Raw genomic sequence first — 16,228 nt, 5'->3', positions numbered from 1 at the left:
ACGTAATCTCCAGGGGCGGACTGGGACGAAAAAAGTCACCGGGAAATGTACTGCCAAGCCGGCCCACAAACCAAATGAGGGCGGAAAATTTTGAAAAATTAGCATCTCAAGAAGCCATTTTTAAGCGCGAACATACGCAATTAGAGTCACAAAATATTTGCAAAGTTGGCTGCGACCGTGGAGCATAAAGCAGCCCCGTGGAACAATGGAGGCCCGTGGAGCCTCACCCTATTTTATGAGAAAGTGACAGTTCTTTAAGATTTCATCCCATTTCTCCACATACTTTTAGACTATGGAGATAAAAAAAGGAAAAATGAAAGAAATTAGTAGTAGTAAGATAAGTTTATTTTAAAGCGGTGCTTTAGCATCTACGGCCATTTACACCTCTGTGTGTTCACATGGAAATCAAGGTTACGTCAGTGAAAATACAAAAGGGTTGAGGGGGAAGGTTAAGTTTTAAGAAAGAAAGAAAGTAGTAGTAATATAAGTTTATTTTAAAGCGGCCCAAAGTACCAATCGGCCCACCGGGATTTTTCCCGGTATTCCCGCCTGCCAATCCGCCCCTGGTAATCTCGATGAATTACAACCTGCTCTATTGGAAAATAGGAGGATCTAAGACCTGATTTGCATTAATTCTGCTGAGTTGTCTGTTTCGATTATTGGCTTAGTTTGATAGAGACTTATTCGTGGACGATTCGAGGCTCCAGTCTACGAAACTGAGCAGGGACATGAAGTGCGTGCAGACCAAGTGCCCGATGAGCTTTCGACGGCGGTTCAGAGACCCTTTTCGCCGCCTATCTTCCATCGTCGACTACAACCCTTCCAAGGATACCCAACTTCGGAATCGACTCATCGCCACTCCCACAGAAACCATGTACATCCTCGCAGATCTCAGCCAGAACAATGACAAGTAAGCCACTAAGTTCAGAGCGATCCAAGTCATCGTAAACTTAAGATACTATACTGCCATCTAAGGGATCTTTCTAACGTAAATCGTTTTTGACTTAATGGGAGGAACTCTGGATTTCCACAAATTGAATCATTGTTTCATTTGACTCTAATTCATAAGTGGACCAAGAAACTTCAAACGGGGGGAGGGGGGAGGCTTTTCCCAGACATTTTTGGAAGTTTTGAAACATTTGTTATGTACTGTGAGTAACTTTTGTCTCGGATAATCACCAAATATAAGTGCCGTTTCTTCTTCTCTCCTTCCTTCTTTCTTATTTCCCTCTTCTCTCCTTCCTCTATCCTTCTTCTTTCCTCTGTTCCTCCCTTCTTTCTTTCTTCCTCCTTTTTTCGGGCGGACGAGGGCAAATCCACCTCCTTCGCTGGTTCCGTCTATGCTTTATATTATAAAAACAGACATACTGATCGATTGAGAAGTAAAGAAGTTTCCAATTGTTTTAGAGGACATTAAAAAAAAAAAAAAAAAAAAAAAAAAAAAAACCGCAATGTTTTCGCAGGGAATATTCCTTCCGATTCAAGGAGCGATATTTCCCAATATGATTACAGGAAATGACGTTACACAGTCTATGACGACTGGACAACCAAGTTCCGTCAGTTTGTAAAAATCATTATTATAAAACCGTCGATTTTCTGTTTTGCAGAGAGGTTGAAAACCTCCTTTATACTCCGGCCGATTATCAATATATTTTGGTGAGCTTACAATGGCAGCCATTGCTGGGTACTTTGATCATCCTGCCGGATTTCCTACCTGACACATCGAATAATGGCTACAGCATTAAACTCTCGCACGATTTGATGAACATCGAATACAGGTGAAGGCCAAGTTGAACTTTCATTTTTTTCTTTGCCCAAATCTATCTTTACGGAAGGATTAAGAGGGCACCAATAATAATTCGGATAACTTTAAGCTTGAAGTTTGTCCAATTTCATAAATGTTCAAAAACGATTGTGCGGACTTTCGTGCTTCCTGTGAGTTTTCTCCATAGTGCGAAGCAAATTCCTTGAGGTTTTCAAAGGAATCCGCACAAATTTTCTCCCGAATACAATAAAATTGCCCAGTTAACTTTGGCAATAGCTGATATGGCTTGGTTCCTTTCTGCTAAACGCGGTTCATTTGTAATATTGTATCCAGCGTGCCATTCACGTGTCACGGAAATGTAGCAAAGGAGAGAACGTGCTTTGATTACGGCGCAGCGATACAACTATTCGTACTTGATGGATGTCCGTGTTGCATGCGCAAAATTGAAGGCGCGATGGCACGATGTGTGAACTCGCACCGCTCCTCTCTATGCTGCAAGTGAGGTGTCGCTTCGCTTGTCATGCTGTCGCTTTCGATTAGCGATGTACCCGGGACGTACTAACACTTTTAAAGATGAAGATGAAAAACCACCGTACTGCCGAGCAATAGAAGAACGCCGTATAAGTCATCAGGCGTTGCAAAATGTCCTTCGACAAATTACGAATTTTCCTGAAAATTCGTGATTGATTTTCTTCCGATTTTTCAGGGAAATCGTTCGTAATTTGATCTAATAAGTCTGGAAGTTTCAAGGAAAAACATTCATAATTTGGAGGAAATTTGGCAACGTCCGAATAAATTATTTAAAAACACAAAGATAAAACACACTCACTTGCGTAAAATTGTATAAAATAATAACCGGGACGCGTTTCGGGAGCTTAGCTCCCATCCTCAGCCGCGACTGAAGGTGTTTGTTTACCTCGCAGCTCATTCCGCCAATTTGCCGGGTTGTCATGTTTGTCGTCGATAAATTTGAACAACACATTCGTGGCGCCCGACTCGTCAAAATTGAAATTGTTGTTCCGCTTTTTGTAAATGAAAATATTCTCCCATACATCTAACAGTTTTTGCTCCTTTACTTCCTTGAGGAGCCTGGGTTCAAAATTAATATTGTGTCCTGTGGACCAAAAATGGTGTGCCACCGCCGAGCGTGTGATTTCTCTGTTTTTCATATTCCTCACATGCTCTTGGCCCCTGATTTTCAATGATCTTTTCGTTTGGCCCACGTAACATTTGTGGCAAGTGTTACAGTTGATTTCATATATCCCAGGTTTTGCAGAGTCATCTTTTTCTGTTGTTTCTATTTTCTTGCTAAATCTGTTCATTAAATTGTGATTGTTTGTGAAGCTTAGCTCAATGTCCAATTTTTGAAAAACTTTTTTGAATTTTGGACCCCATTTGGGATGGAAAGTAAATTTTCTATACCTTTTATCTTTGGTTTCTCCTTTCAAAGTCGTCAAGTTGTTCATCCTCACTTTCCTTTTCACCTTGTTTATGACTTGCCTGATTTCCTCCTCCTGGAAATGATTTTTCTTGGCAATACTGATGATGTTGTTTTCTTCTCTCTTTCTGTTCTCATCACTGAGAGGAATTTTCATCATACGGTATGCCATGCTCCTAAACGCTGCTGTTTTATGAACTTTAGGGTTGTGTGCATTACCTTTGATATAATTCCCTGTATCAGTAGGTTTTCTGTAAATGTCGAACTCGATCTTATTATTTGATCTATCCAATAAAAGGTCAAGAAACGGTAATTTTTGGTCTTTTTCTTCTTCTATTGTGAATTCAATAGATTCCTCGAGGTGGTTTAAATACTCTAAGGCCAAGGTTTGCTGCCCTTTCTTTATTTTGGATAGTACATCATCAACGTACCTACGCCATAACAAAAACATATCTGGCCGAAAAACTATCCTCTCGATTTCCAAGTTACTCATAAACAAGTCCGACAAAAATGGTGAGATCGGGTTCCCCATGAATAGGCCACTTACTTGTCTGTACATTTTGTTGTTAAATCTGAACGCTGTTTGACTGGTACAAATTTCTGTCAATCTTAAAAACTCTTTTACTTTTTGCTTCATTAAACCACTATTTTTTAACCACTTGCTCAACAGCTGAAGTGCTTTATCCACTGGCACACTGGGAAATAACGATTTCACGTCAAACGACACCAACACCTCATCATCTTAGATGATGAGATGTTAGATGTATGGGAGAATATTTTCATTTACAAAAAGCGGAACAACAATTTCAATTTTGACGAGTCGGGCGCCACGAATGTGTTGTTCAAATTTATCGACGACAAACATGACAACCCGGCAAATTGGCGGAATGAGCTGCGAGGTAAACAAACACCTTCAGTCGCGGCTGAGGATGGGAGCTAAGCTCCCGAAACGCGTCCCGGTTATTATTTTATACAATTTTACGCAAGTGAGTGTGTTTTATCTTTGTGTTTTTAAATAATTTTTTAAAGAATTTCAACTTGTGTAGTCCCCTAACGGTATTAAAAGTGAACGTCCGAATAGCCAACGGCGTTTTCAGTTATTAGGACCGTTTGTAAGATCTCTTGTGAACCTCCTGTCACCAAACCAGTGGTCAGACTCTAACCAGCAGTCAATCTGCCAATCAGCCTAAATACTGGTTTGCGAGAGAGAACAAAGGCAGACCGAGACTTGACCTGAAAAAAACCAGGAGTCGTACACACCTACCTCTGGTCAAGTCTGGTCAGCTCAAACCACCACCATTTTGCCAAGCACCTGACCAGAGGTCTTACAATCCGAATCGGCTCATAGCACGGCAGCGTGAGCAACACACTTATCTCCCGTGAATTCTTCTGCACGTCAGGTACTGGGTCCAGAACGTGAGCGAGACGTCTTTGGATCACCAACGGCTATCGCAGAAGCTGCTGTCGATGCGCCCCCGGCAACTTGGGCCGACGGTGGACCCGACGATGGAGTTCGAGGTCCCGGAGCGGAGCACCCTCGAGTGCTTCGTCTTCGTCGAGCTCGGGACGGCAGCCCGCTTCGACTGCGACCCCGTCTTCGCCTTCTACTCCGTCCACCTGCCCCCCGGCTGGCGGACCCCCGAACCCGAGGCCCTCCATGGCGCCACCCACCTCTGCCACGCCGCCAACGGCCGAGCCGTCTTCTCCCACCTCCTCGAGCTCAAGCTCGTCCTCGACTTCGCCGCCCTCGAAATCGACCCTGCCGGTAAGTTTCATAGAGTACATAGAGTCGTAATGTAAATGGGAGAGCTGGCGCCATGTTCTGCTCGACGAATTCCGAGCCCGGTGTGCGCCGAGTTCGGGTCGCTTTTTCGATACATTTTCGATCCAAAATGGCGGTGTGGAATACGTGGTAATTCCTATCTCCTTTGTTGTTGTTGTTGTTGTTGTCATCGGATGGCCGGGTACCCGTGTATCGCAAACAATCGATTATGTATCGAAAAAGTGACCCGGCGTCACACAGGAGTCTCGGAATTCGGGACATAGAAAATGCTCAAAAGTGGCGCCATCTCTCCCACTTACATTACGACTCTATGTACTCTGTGATAAGTTTAGACCCACAGCCTCGAGCAGACCAGCGGGCTGATTATATAAACTTATAGACAAAGCTATAGGTAAAGAAGACACAGGGAGTATGGAGGAATCCAATTGGTTGAAGTGGACGGTTCTTATGGACTAAGAGAGGAATTGATGGACTAGCTATGGGGTTTCTCGTGGGTTGTCGTTAGTTAGTCTATTACCTACCTCCTTTGTCCATTGCAATTATAATCACCCGCCTCCACCAATAGGATCCCTCCGTATCCCATTTGTCTTCTTTGTCTACAGCTTTGTCTATTGATTTCAATCGAAAAATATCAATGTGACGTAGACGGAATCAGGTGGGGGGGGGGGGGGGGGTCCGAGGTGCCACGCGAAAGCCGGAAGCTGTGCTACCGTACTAAGGAGGAACACCGCATGAACATTCGAGAGTTGCCAAATTGCCCCTGATAAAATGCGTATTTTTGAGGAAGGTTATGCATATTTTTCCTGGACATTTTCAGATATCTTGGATTAAATCACGAAAAAAATTGTCTAAAAAATTGGAAGAAAAATATTTAAATTTTTCCCGATAAATTCGTATTTCATCAAAGGAAACTTGGCAACGCCTGGAGGTTCATACGGCGTTCTTCCATAGCACGGCAGTCGGCAGAGTGAGCCCTCACATCAAGGAACTCTCCCCCTCCCCTACGGTCACGTTTGCTGAATAGGGGAAGGAAGACGTCCTATCAATCTTGAGTATGCATCCAAAAATAAGCAGTACACTGCAATTTCAAAACATTTAAATGACTTGACTTTCATTTACAACAAAAAAGAGATTCAATTTTAAGATTGGGAGGGGGGAGGGGGGGTGGAGGACGGGTTAAAATTTTCTCGACTACGCCGCGGCCTCGGTATTGTAGGTGCCTAAAGCTACGCTACTATTGGATATCACGCCTTCAAAGGCAGGACCTAGGTTTCGTAAAGGCCGTAACTCACTGCCCCCCCCCCCCCCACCCCCCGAAAATTTGCCAACTCTCCAGCGTTCCCTCGCCCTTTTGACCCGGTTTCACAGCACCCTGCCCTGGTTACAGTACCCTGTGCCTTTTTCTTCTGCAAATCCCCCTCCCCCTCACACTCTGATTCTTAATACGGCAACTCCCGATTTGAACGTTCATTTCTCTCATCGTGACTCTCAAAACTGACCAGCGGGCCGATTATTGAAACTGATAGACAAAGCGATAGACAAAGAAGACACAGGGAGTATAGAGCAATCCTATTGGTTGACATGGTTGGTTCTTATAGACTAAGGAAGAAAATGATGGACTAACTGTCGGGTCTTTGGTGGGTTGCCGTTAGTCAGTCCATTACCTACCTCCTATGTCCATTGCCATCACCCGCTTCCACCAATAGGATCCCTCCAAATCACTTTTGTCGTCTTTGTCTATAGCTTTGTCTATCAGTTTCAATAATCGGCCCGCTGAGCATTACTTTTCGAGGCTTAAGTTCTTCTTCGTATTTCTAATCGTCCTCTCAGAATGCACGGAGTACAGCATTTGTCATCCGATCCTGTACCTGGAGGTCTGCAGTCTGGATAGCTGGGGAAGATACCGTGTCTTGGGTTACGGCAACACTCACATTACTCAGAGTCCAGGCATGCACTTCGTCACCCTCAACACGTGGCGTCCAGCTCCCACCAGTATCAAAGAAAAGCTCAAGTACTTTTTCATCGGGGCAAATAAGCAGCTCGCCCACATCACTTATTCTGGCATTCCGGAACCATTTGCGGTGAGTCATTTGTAAATAGCTGGTGTACTTAAGTGTCCTTTATAACTACTTTAACAAAACGCTACGAACTCTGCAGCTCTGCACCGTTTTATCTACCGTATTATCCATCAAACTTAAATGATGATGAAACTAAGGCTAAATAACAAGGAAAGTACACTTAATTTAAGAATACAATCGCTAAAAATTTAAAAGTTTCAAACTTTCCTTGCTTAATTATTTTTCCGGACTTTAAGTAACTTATTAGGTATCTAATTAGTAATTTATTTAATTTTGGTTGCAGCAATTTAGCGTTTGGGCAGGTCTTATAATTATTTACTCATACACGGTATCAAACCATCATAGTTCACTGAAGACTGAGGTTACAGGCGTAAAACAGATCCACCCTTAAATTGGGGGCTATGCAATTTCATCTACGCTGACGTATCACTGTATCGCACGTCCTAATCGCGGCGTAGCGTTCCAATAGTGTCCAAGTATTGCAAAGTAGTGAAAATAGTAGGGATGTGGACCCGACCTGCGAGGGGAAAGGAGGCTAAAAGCAAACAAAAAAAACGCTACTTTATGACTCAAATTTAAATACCACATATGAGTGGCTTGGAGGAAAGGCGCATAAGTGCAGTTTTGGCTATCTCGAGGAAAACGCGTTTGAAGTTTCGAAATTACATGGATTCTTATGGCGGAAAATAAGTTCAAACTGACTTTTTGATGCTTAAAAATTGGAATTTGGGAGCTAATTTTTCACAATATATGCGTATTCGGACTAGTTTTACTTGAAATCATTGACATTTCAATTTTTTCAAAAACTGCATTTATGTGCCTTGTCCTCCAAGCCCCTCATATATTTTTCACTCATTGCTCTTCATTCTATTCTGTAATGTGCGCAACTTTCCCATAAAATTAGGTAATGGACCACTAGACAAGGTACGAATTTAAGCAATCTGATAAATGTTTCTTAACCAGAATTTCACGTAGAACAAGATTAGCGCAATGGATATTACTGAAACTAACTCCTAACGAAGATATCAACGTTTTTATTTCACATTGGGTACGAGGAATTTGAACTGCCCGCTCACAAGAAACTCAAAGCTCTACGTGAGTCAAATCGTGCACTACAACGGTTTCAGCAAACTTCTCAATTGAGCGATGTTCATTTCCCACCAGGTGTTGTTCAAACTATGAGCAAGTTGCTATAGCTGAGCCAAAGCGTCAAAATTGAGGTTGCCACATTTTTAAATCGCAGATACTGTCATGATAACGTTTAGCACGCGATTTGAATCACGTAGAGTATTGAGTTTTCATGAGCGGGTGGTTTGAATTTACGCATCAAGAATCATTAAATATCTTCGTAAGGAGTTGATTTCGGTATTTTTCGTTGTGCGCATCGTGTTTTACGTGAAATTTTGGTGAAGAAACATGAATCAGAATGCTGAAATTCGTACCTTGTCTAATGCTCCATTTCGGCATTTTTAGGGGTCTCTCATGAGTAAGTATGGATTCGAAACAATGCCGAGCGGAGACATCACATTGAAAATCAACGTGGTCCACCAAGTAAACCAATCGTCGGTTGAGTCGACCAGTAGAAAACCAAAGCACTTGATGGGTCAGATGAGCTGCTCCTCCCTGGTGAACAGCGTTAACGCAGTCCTGGAAGCCTTCCACAAAGCTCGGCAGAGGATGCTCCTGGCAAAAACGCCGCTCATCGAACATCATTTGGATTCTAACTCCAGCTATAATGACGAGAAGGTAAAACAAGCAGTGAACTCCAACACAATGTGTTGATAAGGCGCGTCATTAACTCGCACATATTAACCCCTTTAGTTTTCATTTACAGAGATTTCAAAAAAGGCAAGCAGCACAACAAGAGAATTCACGATCCAACACTGCAAGGTCAACGACGCACCTTCACGAGACCGTGTATTGAGAATCTAGAAAGCTATTCGAACAATTTCAAGTTTTTTGATCTGCCTCAAGCAAAATCTTTTCAGATTCTTGAAGAAAAGTGCTACGGAAAAATTTAAGCGAAGAAAGGAAAAATTCTGTCGAACTCCTAGAAGATAAAGTCGATTTAAAGGTATTTTGGGGCTAAAATACCCAAATCACCGGTATTATAAATCCCGTTATATTATTGAAAAGAAATTGACTCGATATAAATGCAATTGTCTTAAATATGTCTTGATTTTGTTATTTTAAACGTCTTTTCATGCAAAGAAGCTCAACCATGTCCATGCTTTATTCCTTCATGAATTGAAAGTAAGCAATCCACATCCCGAAAATCTACCGATTTGCCGTAAAAAATCGCAGAAACTTGATATACCAGGTCGATGTACCCACTCTTTGAATTTACCAATCAATTTAGTGAGTGCACGTATGTGAAAGTCAAAATGCTATAGTCATTTTGGGTGCATTCATTTTTCATGAAACAATTGTAAGTAATTTCAATCCCGAAAAACCATAAATTTTCCGTATAAAATAAAAACAATCAAAATATGTCGACTCCCTGCCGTGAAAATTAAATTCTACGTGTGAAAATACTTATGTATCGATATGCTGAACAGAATGCCCGCCTCTCCTCGTAATTTACAAACCGTTCCTATACTCATCTCAAAATTTTTCTCAGAGCTTTGTGTTATTATCAGCTTCCATTTAAACCCCGGTTTGATGGCCGAATCGGCTGCCCAAAAAGCGAGCCATTTTTGAAGGGCTCTATGAGAAATTCGTGATATTATCAGCTCTCAGGAAATCACCCCATGGGTAAAATTGCTGGTATAAATTTTCGAGTGCTTAAAATAATCGTATTCAAGAAACTAAGGCATTAAACTATGGAGTCAATTTCGTTTTAATAATATAACGGGATTTACTTGTCTTCAGGTCAAAGCTCATACATGGAAGCCCCTTGCAAGAGGCTAATTTTTTGTAATTTCACTCAATTTTTTCTCCTTTTTATAATTGAATTGATTGTCACATTCTGAGGTCAATCATATTAAATTGTAATTTATACATTTCTTTTTTTCCCCCCTTCATTTTATTTTTTGTTTGGAGAAGTTTTGTTGATTTCTTCGGATTTCGAATACTGTAACTTCTCTTCTATTTGGCCGATTTTTATGAATGAGACCTCTTTTAATTCGTGTTTTAACGAAAAGTAAGGAAAAAATTGCTAAAAACTCGCGAAACAATTTTTTTTTTAAAATTGGACGAATCCTACCCAGGTAGCAAGGTCTGCTATAAAATAATTTTTATTATATCTTCGAAATAACAGTTTTATTGCTATTAAATGAGAGTTTTAATTCCTATTAATATATTATAAAAAAACAATTTATATCGGTTGAAAAGATCGATTAAAGTACTCCCCAGTTACAACAGTTTCAGGCGCTATATTCCTATTTTATGAAGTTAAAAATAACAGTTTAAAATAATTTAATGACATAAATCAACAATGATTAAAGTAGTGAAAAACAAATTTCATTTGGAAAATTTACTGGTGTAAAGCGACACTTGTCTTAAAATAAAAATAAAAAATTTAAATGTTGAATACGAGTTTTGAATTATTCTTGTAAAGTATTAAAAAAAACTTAAAATATCCATAGAAATACTAATTTCTAATAATAGAACGACTCGTAAAATTGTAGTTTTATTGAAAATTAACAGTGTCAATATATGAAATTTTATTCGTTTTTAATATTTTGTTAAACTGTTATTTTTTGGTTTTAAAAGATCAATTATAGAACTCCCCAGTTTCAGGCCTCATATTTCTATTTTGAACACCGATGACGGTGCCCAGGTAGCAATAGTAACAGTTCAAAATTGCAATTTCACAACAGTTTTTACACTGTTACTTTTGTGCACTTTTTCATCGAAAAATTTGCTCTAGTACAACAGTTGAAAAACCAACGGAAAAGAGAAGTCCTTTGCGACTATAATCACTGAAAAATTTTTCTTACATACTTAAAAAATACCAGTGGAAAATTTATAATTTAGTCATGTTTTCTGAAAATATAACACAAATTTAACTAGTGTTATACACCGATCGAAAAGGAAACTATTATTGCAATAAAAACATACTTAGATTTGAAATAAAACGACGGTTTAAAATTCTCAATCAAAATCACTTACTTAACAAAACTTTTTTAAAGAAAGGAAAGTAGATTAACATTTTAATAACTAAAAAAAGTTAAAAAAATTATTCTAATTTATTTTTTTTTAAAGTTGATTTCATAAAACACAGAAGTAGACCATTTTGTTTTAAAAAAGCTATTTTACAAAACATAAAGTATTATACTGTACTAATGAGAAAAATTTAATCTAAATCAATAAAAAGATAAAAAAAAGACAATAAAAAACAAATTTAAATATCTCATTTGTTGCCATATTTTTGCAAAACACATTCTTATAAATAACCATGAAATATTAATTATTATTACATTATTTATTAAACAATATTGGTGAGAAACTATTTTTAAATCATTGTTTCCTGAAAACCGGTGTAGCTTTAATTTTTGTCGAAAAAGAATCCTTATAAAAAACTTTGATAACTATTTATCACTAACAAGGAAAATATAATTTAAATCGATAAAAAGATACAAGTGATAGTGATAAAATGACAGTTTAAATATCTGATTTATTGCAGTTTTTCTGCAAAACATTTTATTTTAAACAGTTGTGAAATATAAATTAGTATTACATTATTTTTTTAAATACCGATTTTAATTTCCGATTGTTTTATTGTAATCGGGGTGTTTCCTTTTATTTCCGATAGAGAGCTCCGATTTATTTTGTTTTTGGATGGGTCGTTTATGGTGCCTGTCTAACCTTTGTGTGTAGTGAAAACATAAAATATATTATTTATATTCTACGACATACGTTTTTTTATCGACGGCTTCTATGTTTGCTTTGTTCGGTGCATATGAGTGGATTTTCTTCTCACATTTTTGATGACCCCCCTGTGGTTAACTGTGCCTAGACAGGGCATGGGCCTATCTATAGCGTTGATTGTAGTGTGGTGTGTCGAGTGTAGTCACATCCCTGCTGCATAGTCTTTGTTGCTCCTCCTTAGAGGAAGTATCGGTGCTCACCGTCATCGGTGTTCAAAATAGAAATATGAGGCCTGAAACTGGGGAGTTCTATAATTGATCTTTTAAAACCAAAAAATAACAGTTTAACAAAATATTAAAAACGAATAAAATTTCATATATTGACACTGTTAATTTTCAATAAAACTACAATTTTACGAGTCGTTCTATTATTAGAAATTAGTTTTTCTATGGATATTTTAAGTTTTTTTTAATACTTTACAAGAATAATTCAAAACTCGTATTCAACATTTAAATTTTTTATTTTTATTTTAAGACAAGTGTCGCTTTACACCAGTAAATTTTCCAAATGAAATTTGTTTTTCACTACTTTAATCATTGTTGATTTATGTCATTAAATTATTTTAAACTGTTATTTTTAACTTCATAAAATAGGAATATAGCGCCTGAAACTGTTGTAACTGGGGAGTACTTTAATCGATCTTTTCAACCGATATAAATTGTTTTTTTATAATATATTAATAGGAATTAAAACTCTCATTTAATAGCAATAAAACTGTTATTTCGAAGATATAATAAAAATTATTTTATAGCAGACCTTGCTACCTGGGTGAGCACCGATACTTCCTCTAAGGAGGAGCAACAAAGACTATGCAGCAGGGATGTGACTACACTCGACACACCACACTACAATCAACGCTATAGATAGGCCCATGCCCTGTCTAGGCACAGTTAACCACAGGGGGGTCATCAAAAATGTGAGAAGAAAATCCACTCATATGCACCGAACAAAGCAAACATAGAAGCCGTCGATAAAAAAACGTATGTCGTAGAATATAAATAATATATTTTATGTTTTCACTACACACAAAGGTTAGACAGGCACCATAAACGACCCATCCAAAAACAAAATAAATCGGAGCTCTCTATCGGAAATAAAAGGAAACACCCCGATTACAATAAAACAATCGGAAATTAAAATCGGTATTTAAAAAAATAATGTAATACTAATTTATATTTCACAACTGTTTAAAATAAAATGTTTTGCAGAAAAACTGCAATAAATCAGATATTTAAACTGTCATTTTATCACTATCACTTGTATCTTTTTATCGATTTAAATTATATTTTCCTTGTTAGTGATAAATAGTTATCAAAGTTTTTTATAAGGATTCTTTTTCGACAAAAATTAAAGCTACACCGGTTTTCAGGAAACAATGATTTAAAAATAGTTTCTCACCAATATTGTTTAATAAATAATGTAATAATAATTAATATTTCATGGTTATTTATAAGAATGTGTTTTGCAAAAATATGGCAACAAATGAGATATTTAAATTTGTTTTTTATTGTCTTTTTTTTATCTTTTTATTGATTTAGATTAAATTTTTTCTCATTAGTACAGTATAATACTTTATGTTTTGTAAAATAGCTTTTTTAAAACAAAATGGTCTACTTCTGTGTTTTATGAAATCAACTTTAAAAAAAAATAAATTAGAATAATTTTTTTAACTTTTTTTAGTTATTAAAATGTTAATCTACTTTCCTTTCTTTAAAAAAGTTTTGTTAAGTAAGTGATTTTGATTGAGAATTTTAAACCGTCGTTTTATTTCAAATCTAAGTATGTTTTTATTGCAATAATAGTTTCCTTTTCGATCGGTGTATAACACTAGTTAAATTTGTGTTATATTTTCAGAAAACATGACTAAATTATAAATTTTCCACTGGTATTTTTTAAGTATGTAAGAAAAATTTTTCAGTGATTATAGTCGCAAAGGACTTCTCTTTTCCGTTGGTTTTTCAACTGTTGTACTAGAGCAAATTTTTCGATGAAAAAGTGCACAAAAGTAACAGTGTAAAAACTGTTGTGAAATTGCAATTTTGAACTGTTACTATTGCTACCTGGGTAGCGTGACGGTGAAATGGTTAATGAAGCGTAAGTAATTGGGCGAGGGGCTGAGGATCCCGGCCTCGCTTGGCGACCGTCATTAGCTATTGTTCGTCGAGACGCCGACGCAGTGATCAGGAGCGTGGGGAAGAGAGGGGTAAGTGGATTCCTGTATGAGCCACGTTTAGCTAATGGTCTAATGAGTCTCGAGGCTCATCACAGATTGCACTTACACAGATTGCACTATCATGAGTGGCGGTAGCCACCACCGGGCAAGTAACCTATCCTCCAACAATTGGCAACACAGCACAGCCCGGTCGAGGCAATGACACCATAGTTACACGAAGTTGGCTTATTTGGGTTTTTCAGAGCACGGGTACCAACTTTTGAAAAGTATAACCGAGGTTACAGATCTGTCAAAGCAACGTTTTGAACAAAACGGAGGAGTTAGATTCTCATTCCAAGAGTGCCGACCTGCTCAGCCATCCTCGAATCAATTCGCTTGATTCTGCTTATATATGCATATTTTAAATCAGCGCGTCGCATTCTTAGGCTTTTTTGAAAAAAACCAAGTAACGTAGACTCTTGGTATTCACTGCACATAAACTAGCGACCCCCAGAATGAGAAACAACTTTAAATCATAATTATTGATGGATAAATAAACTTTTTACACGCTTTGGAAAATCTCAAAAGTTCGCGGTAGTCACTTTTCGGTAAGGAACTAAGGGACTCGGTTATTGTATCGAGCAGGGTTCGAAACGATCGCAAAGGCGGTATACTACGTATACGCGCCAAAATCTGTATTCTGGAGATGACTTAATAAAATCATCAACATTTAAACACATGTATCGATAGTATTAGCGAGAGCAGCGGAAATATTCCGCAGATTTCGCTTCTGTGCTACCGTGCTAAGGAAAAACGCCGTGTGAGCCCTCAGACATTGCCAAGTTTCCTTCGAGAAAAACCGAAATTGCTGGGAGGTTTGTGAATAATTATTTTACGAAATTTTCAGGGAATTTTGTACGCAATTCGATCTAAACTTTCTGAAAATGTCAAGGAAAAGTGTGCATGAGTGTCATCAAATATGCATATTTTATCAAGGGAAATTTGGCAACTCTTGAATGTTCATACGGCTTTCTGACTTAGCAGGGCAGTGTAATGCAACGAAATCTAGCATATTTTCGCCCTCGACTCGGCTGGAGCATTTGGAGCAAGATGCTCCTAAGGTTCCGCACTTTGAAAATTCGATCATGCTAAACCGCACGAGAGAGCGCAGAGATGGCAAAATGCAGGAATCAATGCAGAGACTTTAACGCAGCGCAAAAAAGTAGGCGTATCGGCAAATGCGCGTTGCTTGACGCGTAGAGACCTCATTGCTTAAAAATTTACTCATGCTGAAGATTCACATCAGAGATTTTTAGATCTTCGGTGGCGCACATTAGTTCTTTGCCTGTAACTTCGACCGACAAAAAACGCGATTTGCAATGAGTGCGACTCGTCAAAGCATGCTGATGTGGCAATGTTGCGGAGGAAAAATCGTCTATTTGCTGTAAAGAATTTTGGGAAAACTGTGCTAATCACGGAAAATCACGTAAAATGTTGTGTCCGTGCACAAATTCTCAAATATTTAACGGCACGCATTAGTGCGTTACCTGTACCTTCGATTGGCGAAAAAAGCGATTTCCCAGCAATGTGCAAACATCGTTTTTTTCTCCGTTTAAACCTATGGAAATGTATCGATTATTGGAAGCGCCAGGTGATCCGACAAAATACGATTATTTAAAACATAGGTTCATACGGAGGAAAGCCAATGTTGCCAAATTGCTGGGACCGCCCGCCTGTGCACCCAAGCGGCAGGGAGACGAGACTTTTAGAGGAGTCTGGAAAAAAGGAGCAGGGGATAAAATCTCAGATTTGATTTTCTGCCGCTTTTTCTTCTCCCATTCATACGCACTTGTTAAATATCTGTTCCAGAGCGCTGATACTGTTGACAGTCGATCGTCAGGAGAAGAGGACTAAGAATTATCATCGATTATCAAGAATACAATAAGACTGAAATTTTTAGTGTCGGCCAATTTTTTCTTCTTTTTTTCATACTCGTATAATTCTATCTTTATGCTAGTTTTATTGTGCCAAATTTAGAAAATACTGTATTGTTAAGGGCGAACTGACTGAATAAAATTAAAATGCCTGAGACACTCAAAATTTTTAAATTTTTCTGGGGTCCTCCCTTTAGTCCTTCTTC

General features: G+C 38.3%; 1 protein-coding gene across 1 annotated transcript in view; it reads left to right on the top strand.

Moving 5' to 3' along the window:
* Positions 1-16,228, top strand: part of LOC109034289 (tectonic-like complex member MKS1) — a 20,088-nt gene extending 3,860 nt beyond the window's left edge. Inside the window, exons 3-8 of the mRNA XM_019047341.2 lie at positions 669-910; positions 1,608-1,778; positions 4,604-4,968; positions 6,817-7,067; positions 8,538-8,810; positions 15,958-16,228. Coding sequence (XP_018902886.2) covers positions 669-910; positions 1,608-1,778; positions 4,604-4,968; positions 6,817-7,067; positions 8,538-8,810; positions 15,958-16,002 — 1,347 coding nt within the window. The 3' untranslated portion in view covers positions 16,003-16,228. The remainder of the gene's footprint in view (positions 1-668; positions 911-1,607; positions 1,779-4,603; positions 4,969-6,816; positions 7,068-8,537; positions 8,811-15,957) is intronic.

The sequence above is a fragment of the Bemisia tabaci genome, chromosome 4 (assembly GCF_918797505.1).
Source record: "Bemisia tabaci chromosome 4, PGI_BMITA_v3".
NCBI classification, from domain to species: Eukaryota; Metazoa; Arthropoda; class Insecta; order Hemiptera; family Aleyrodidae; genus Bemisia; species Bemisia tabaci.
Note: the sequence above shows the minus strand (reverse complement) of the source record. Positions and strands in the feature narration are given on the sequence as shown.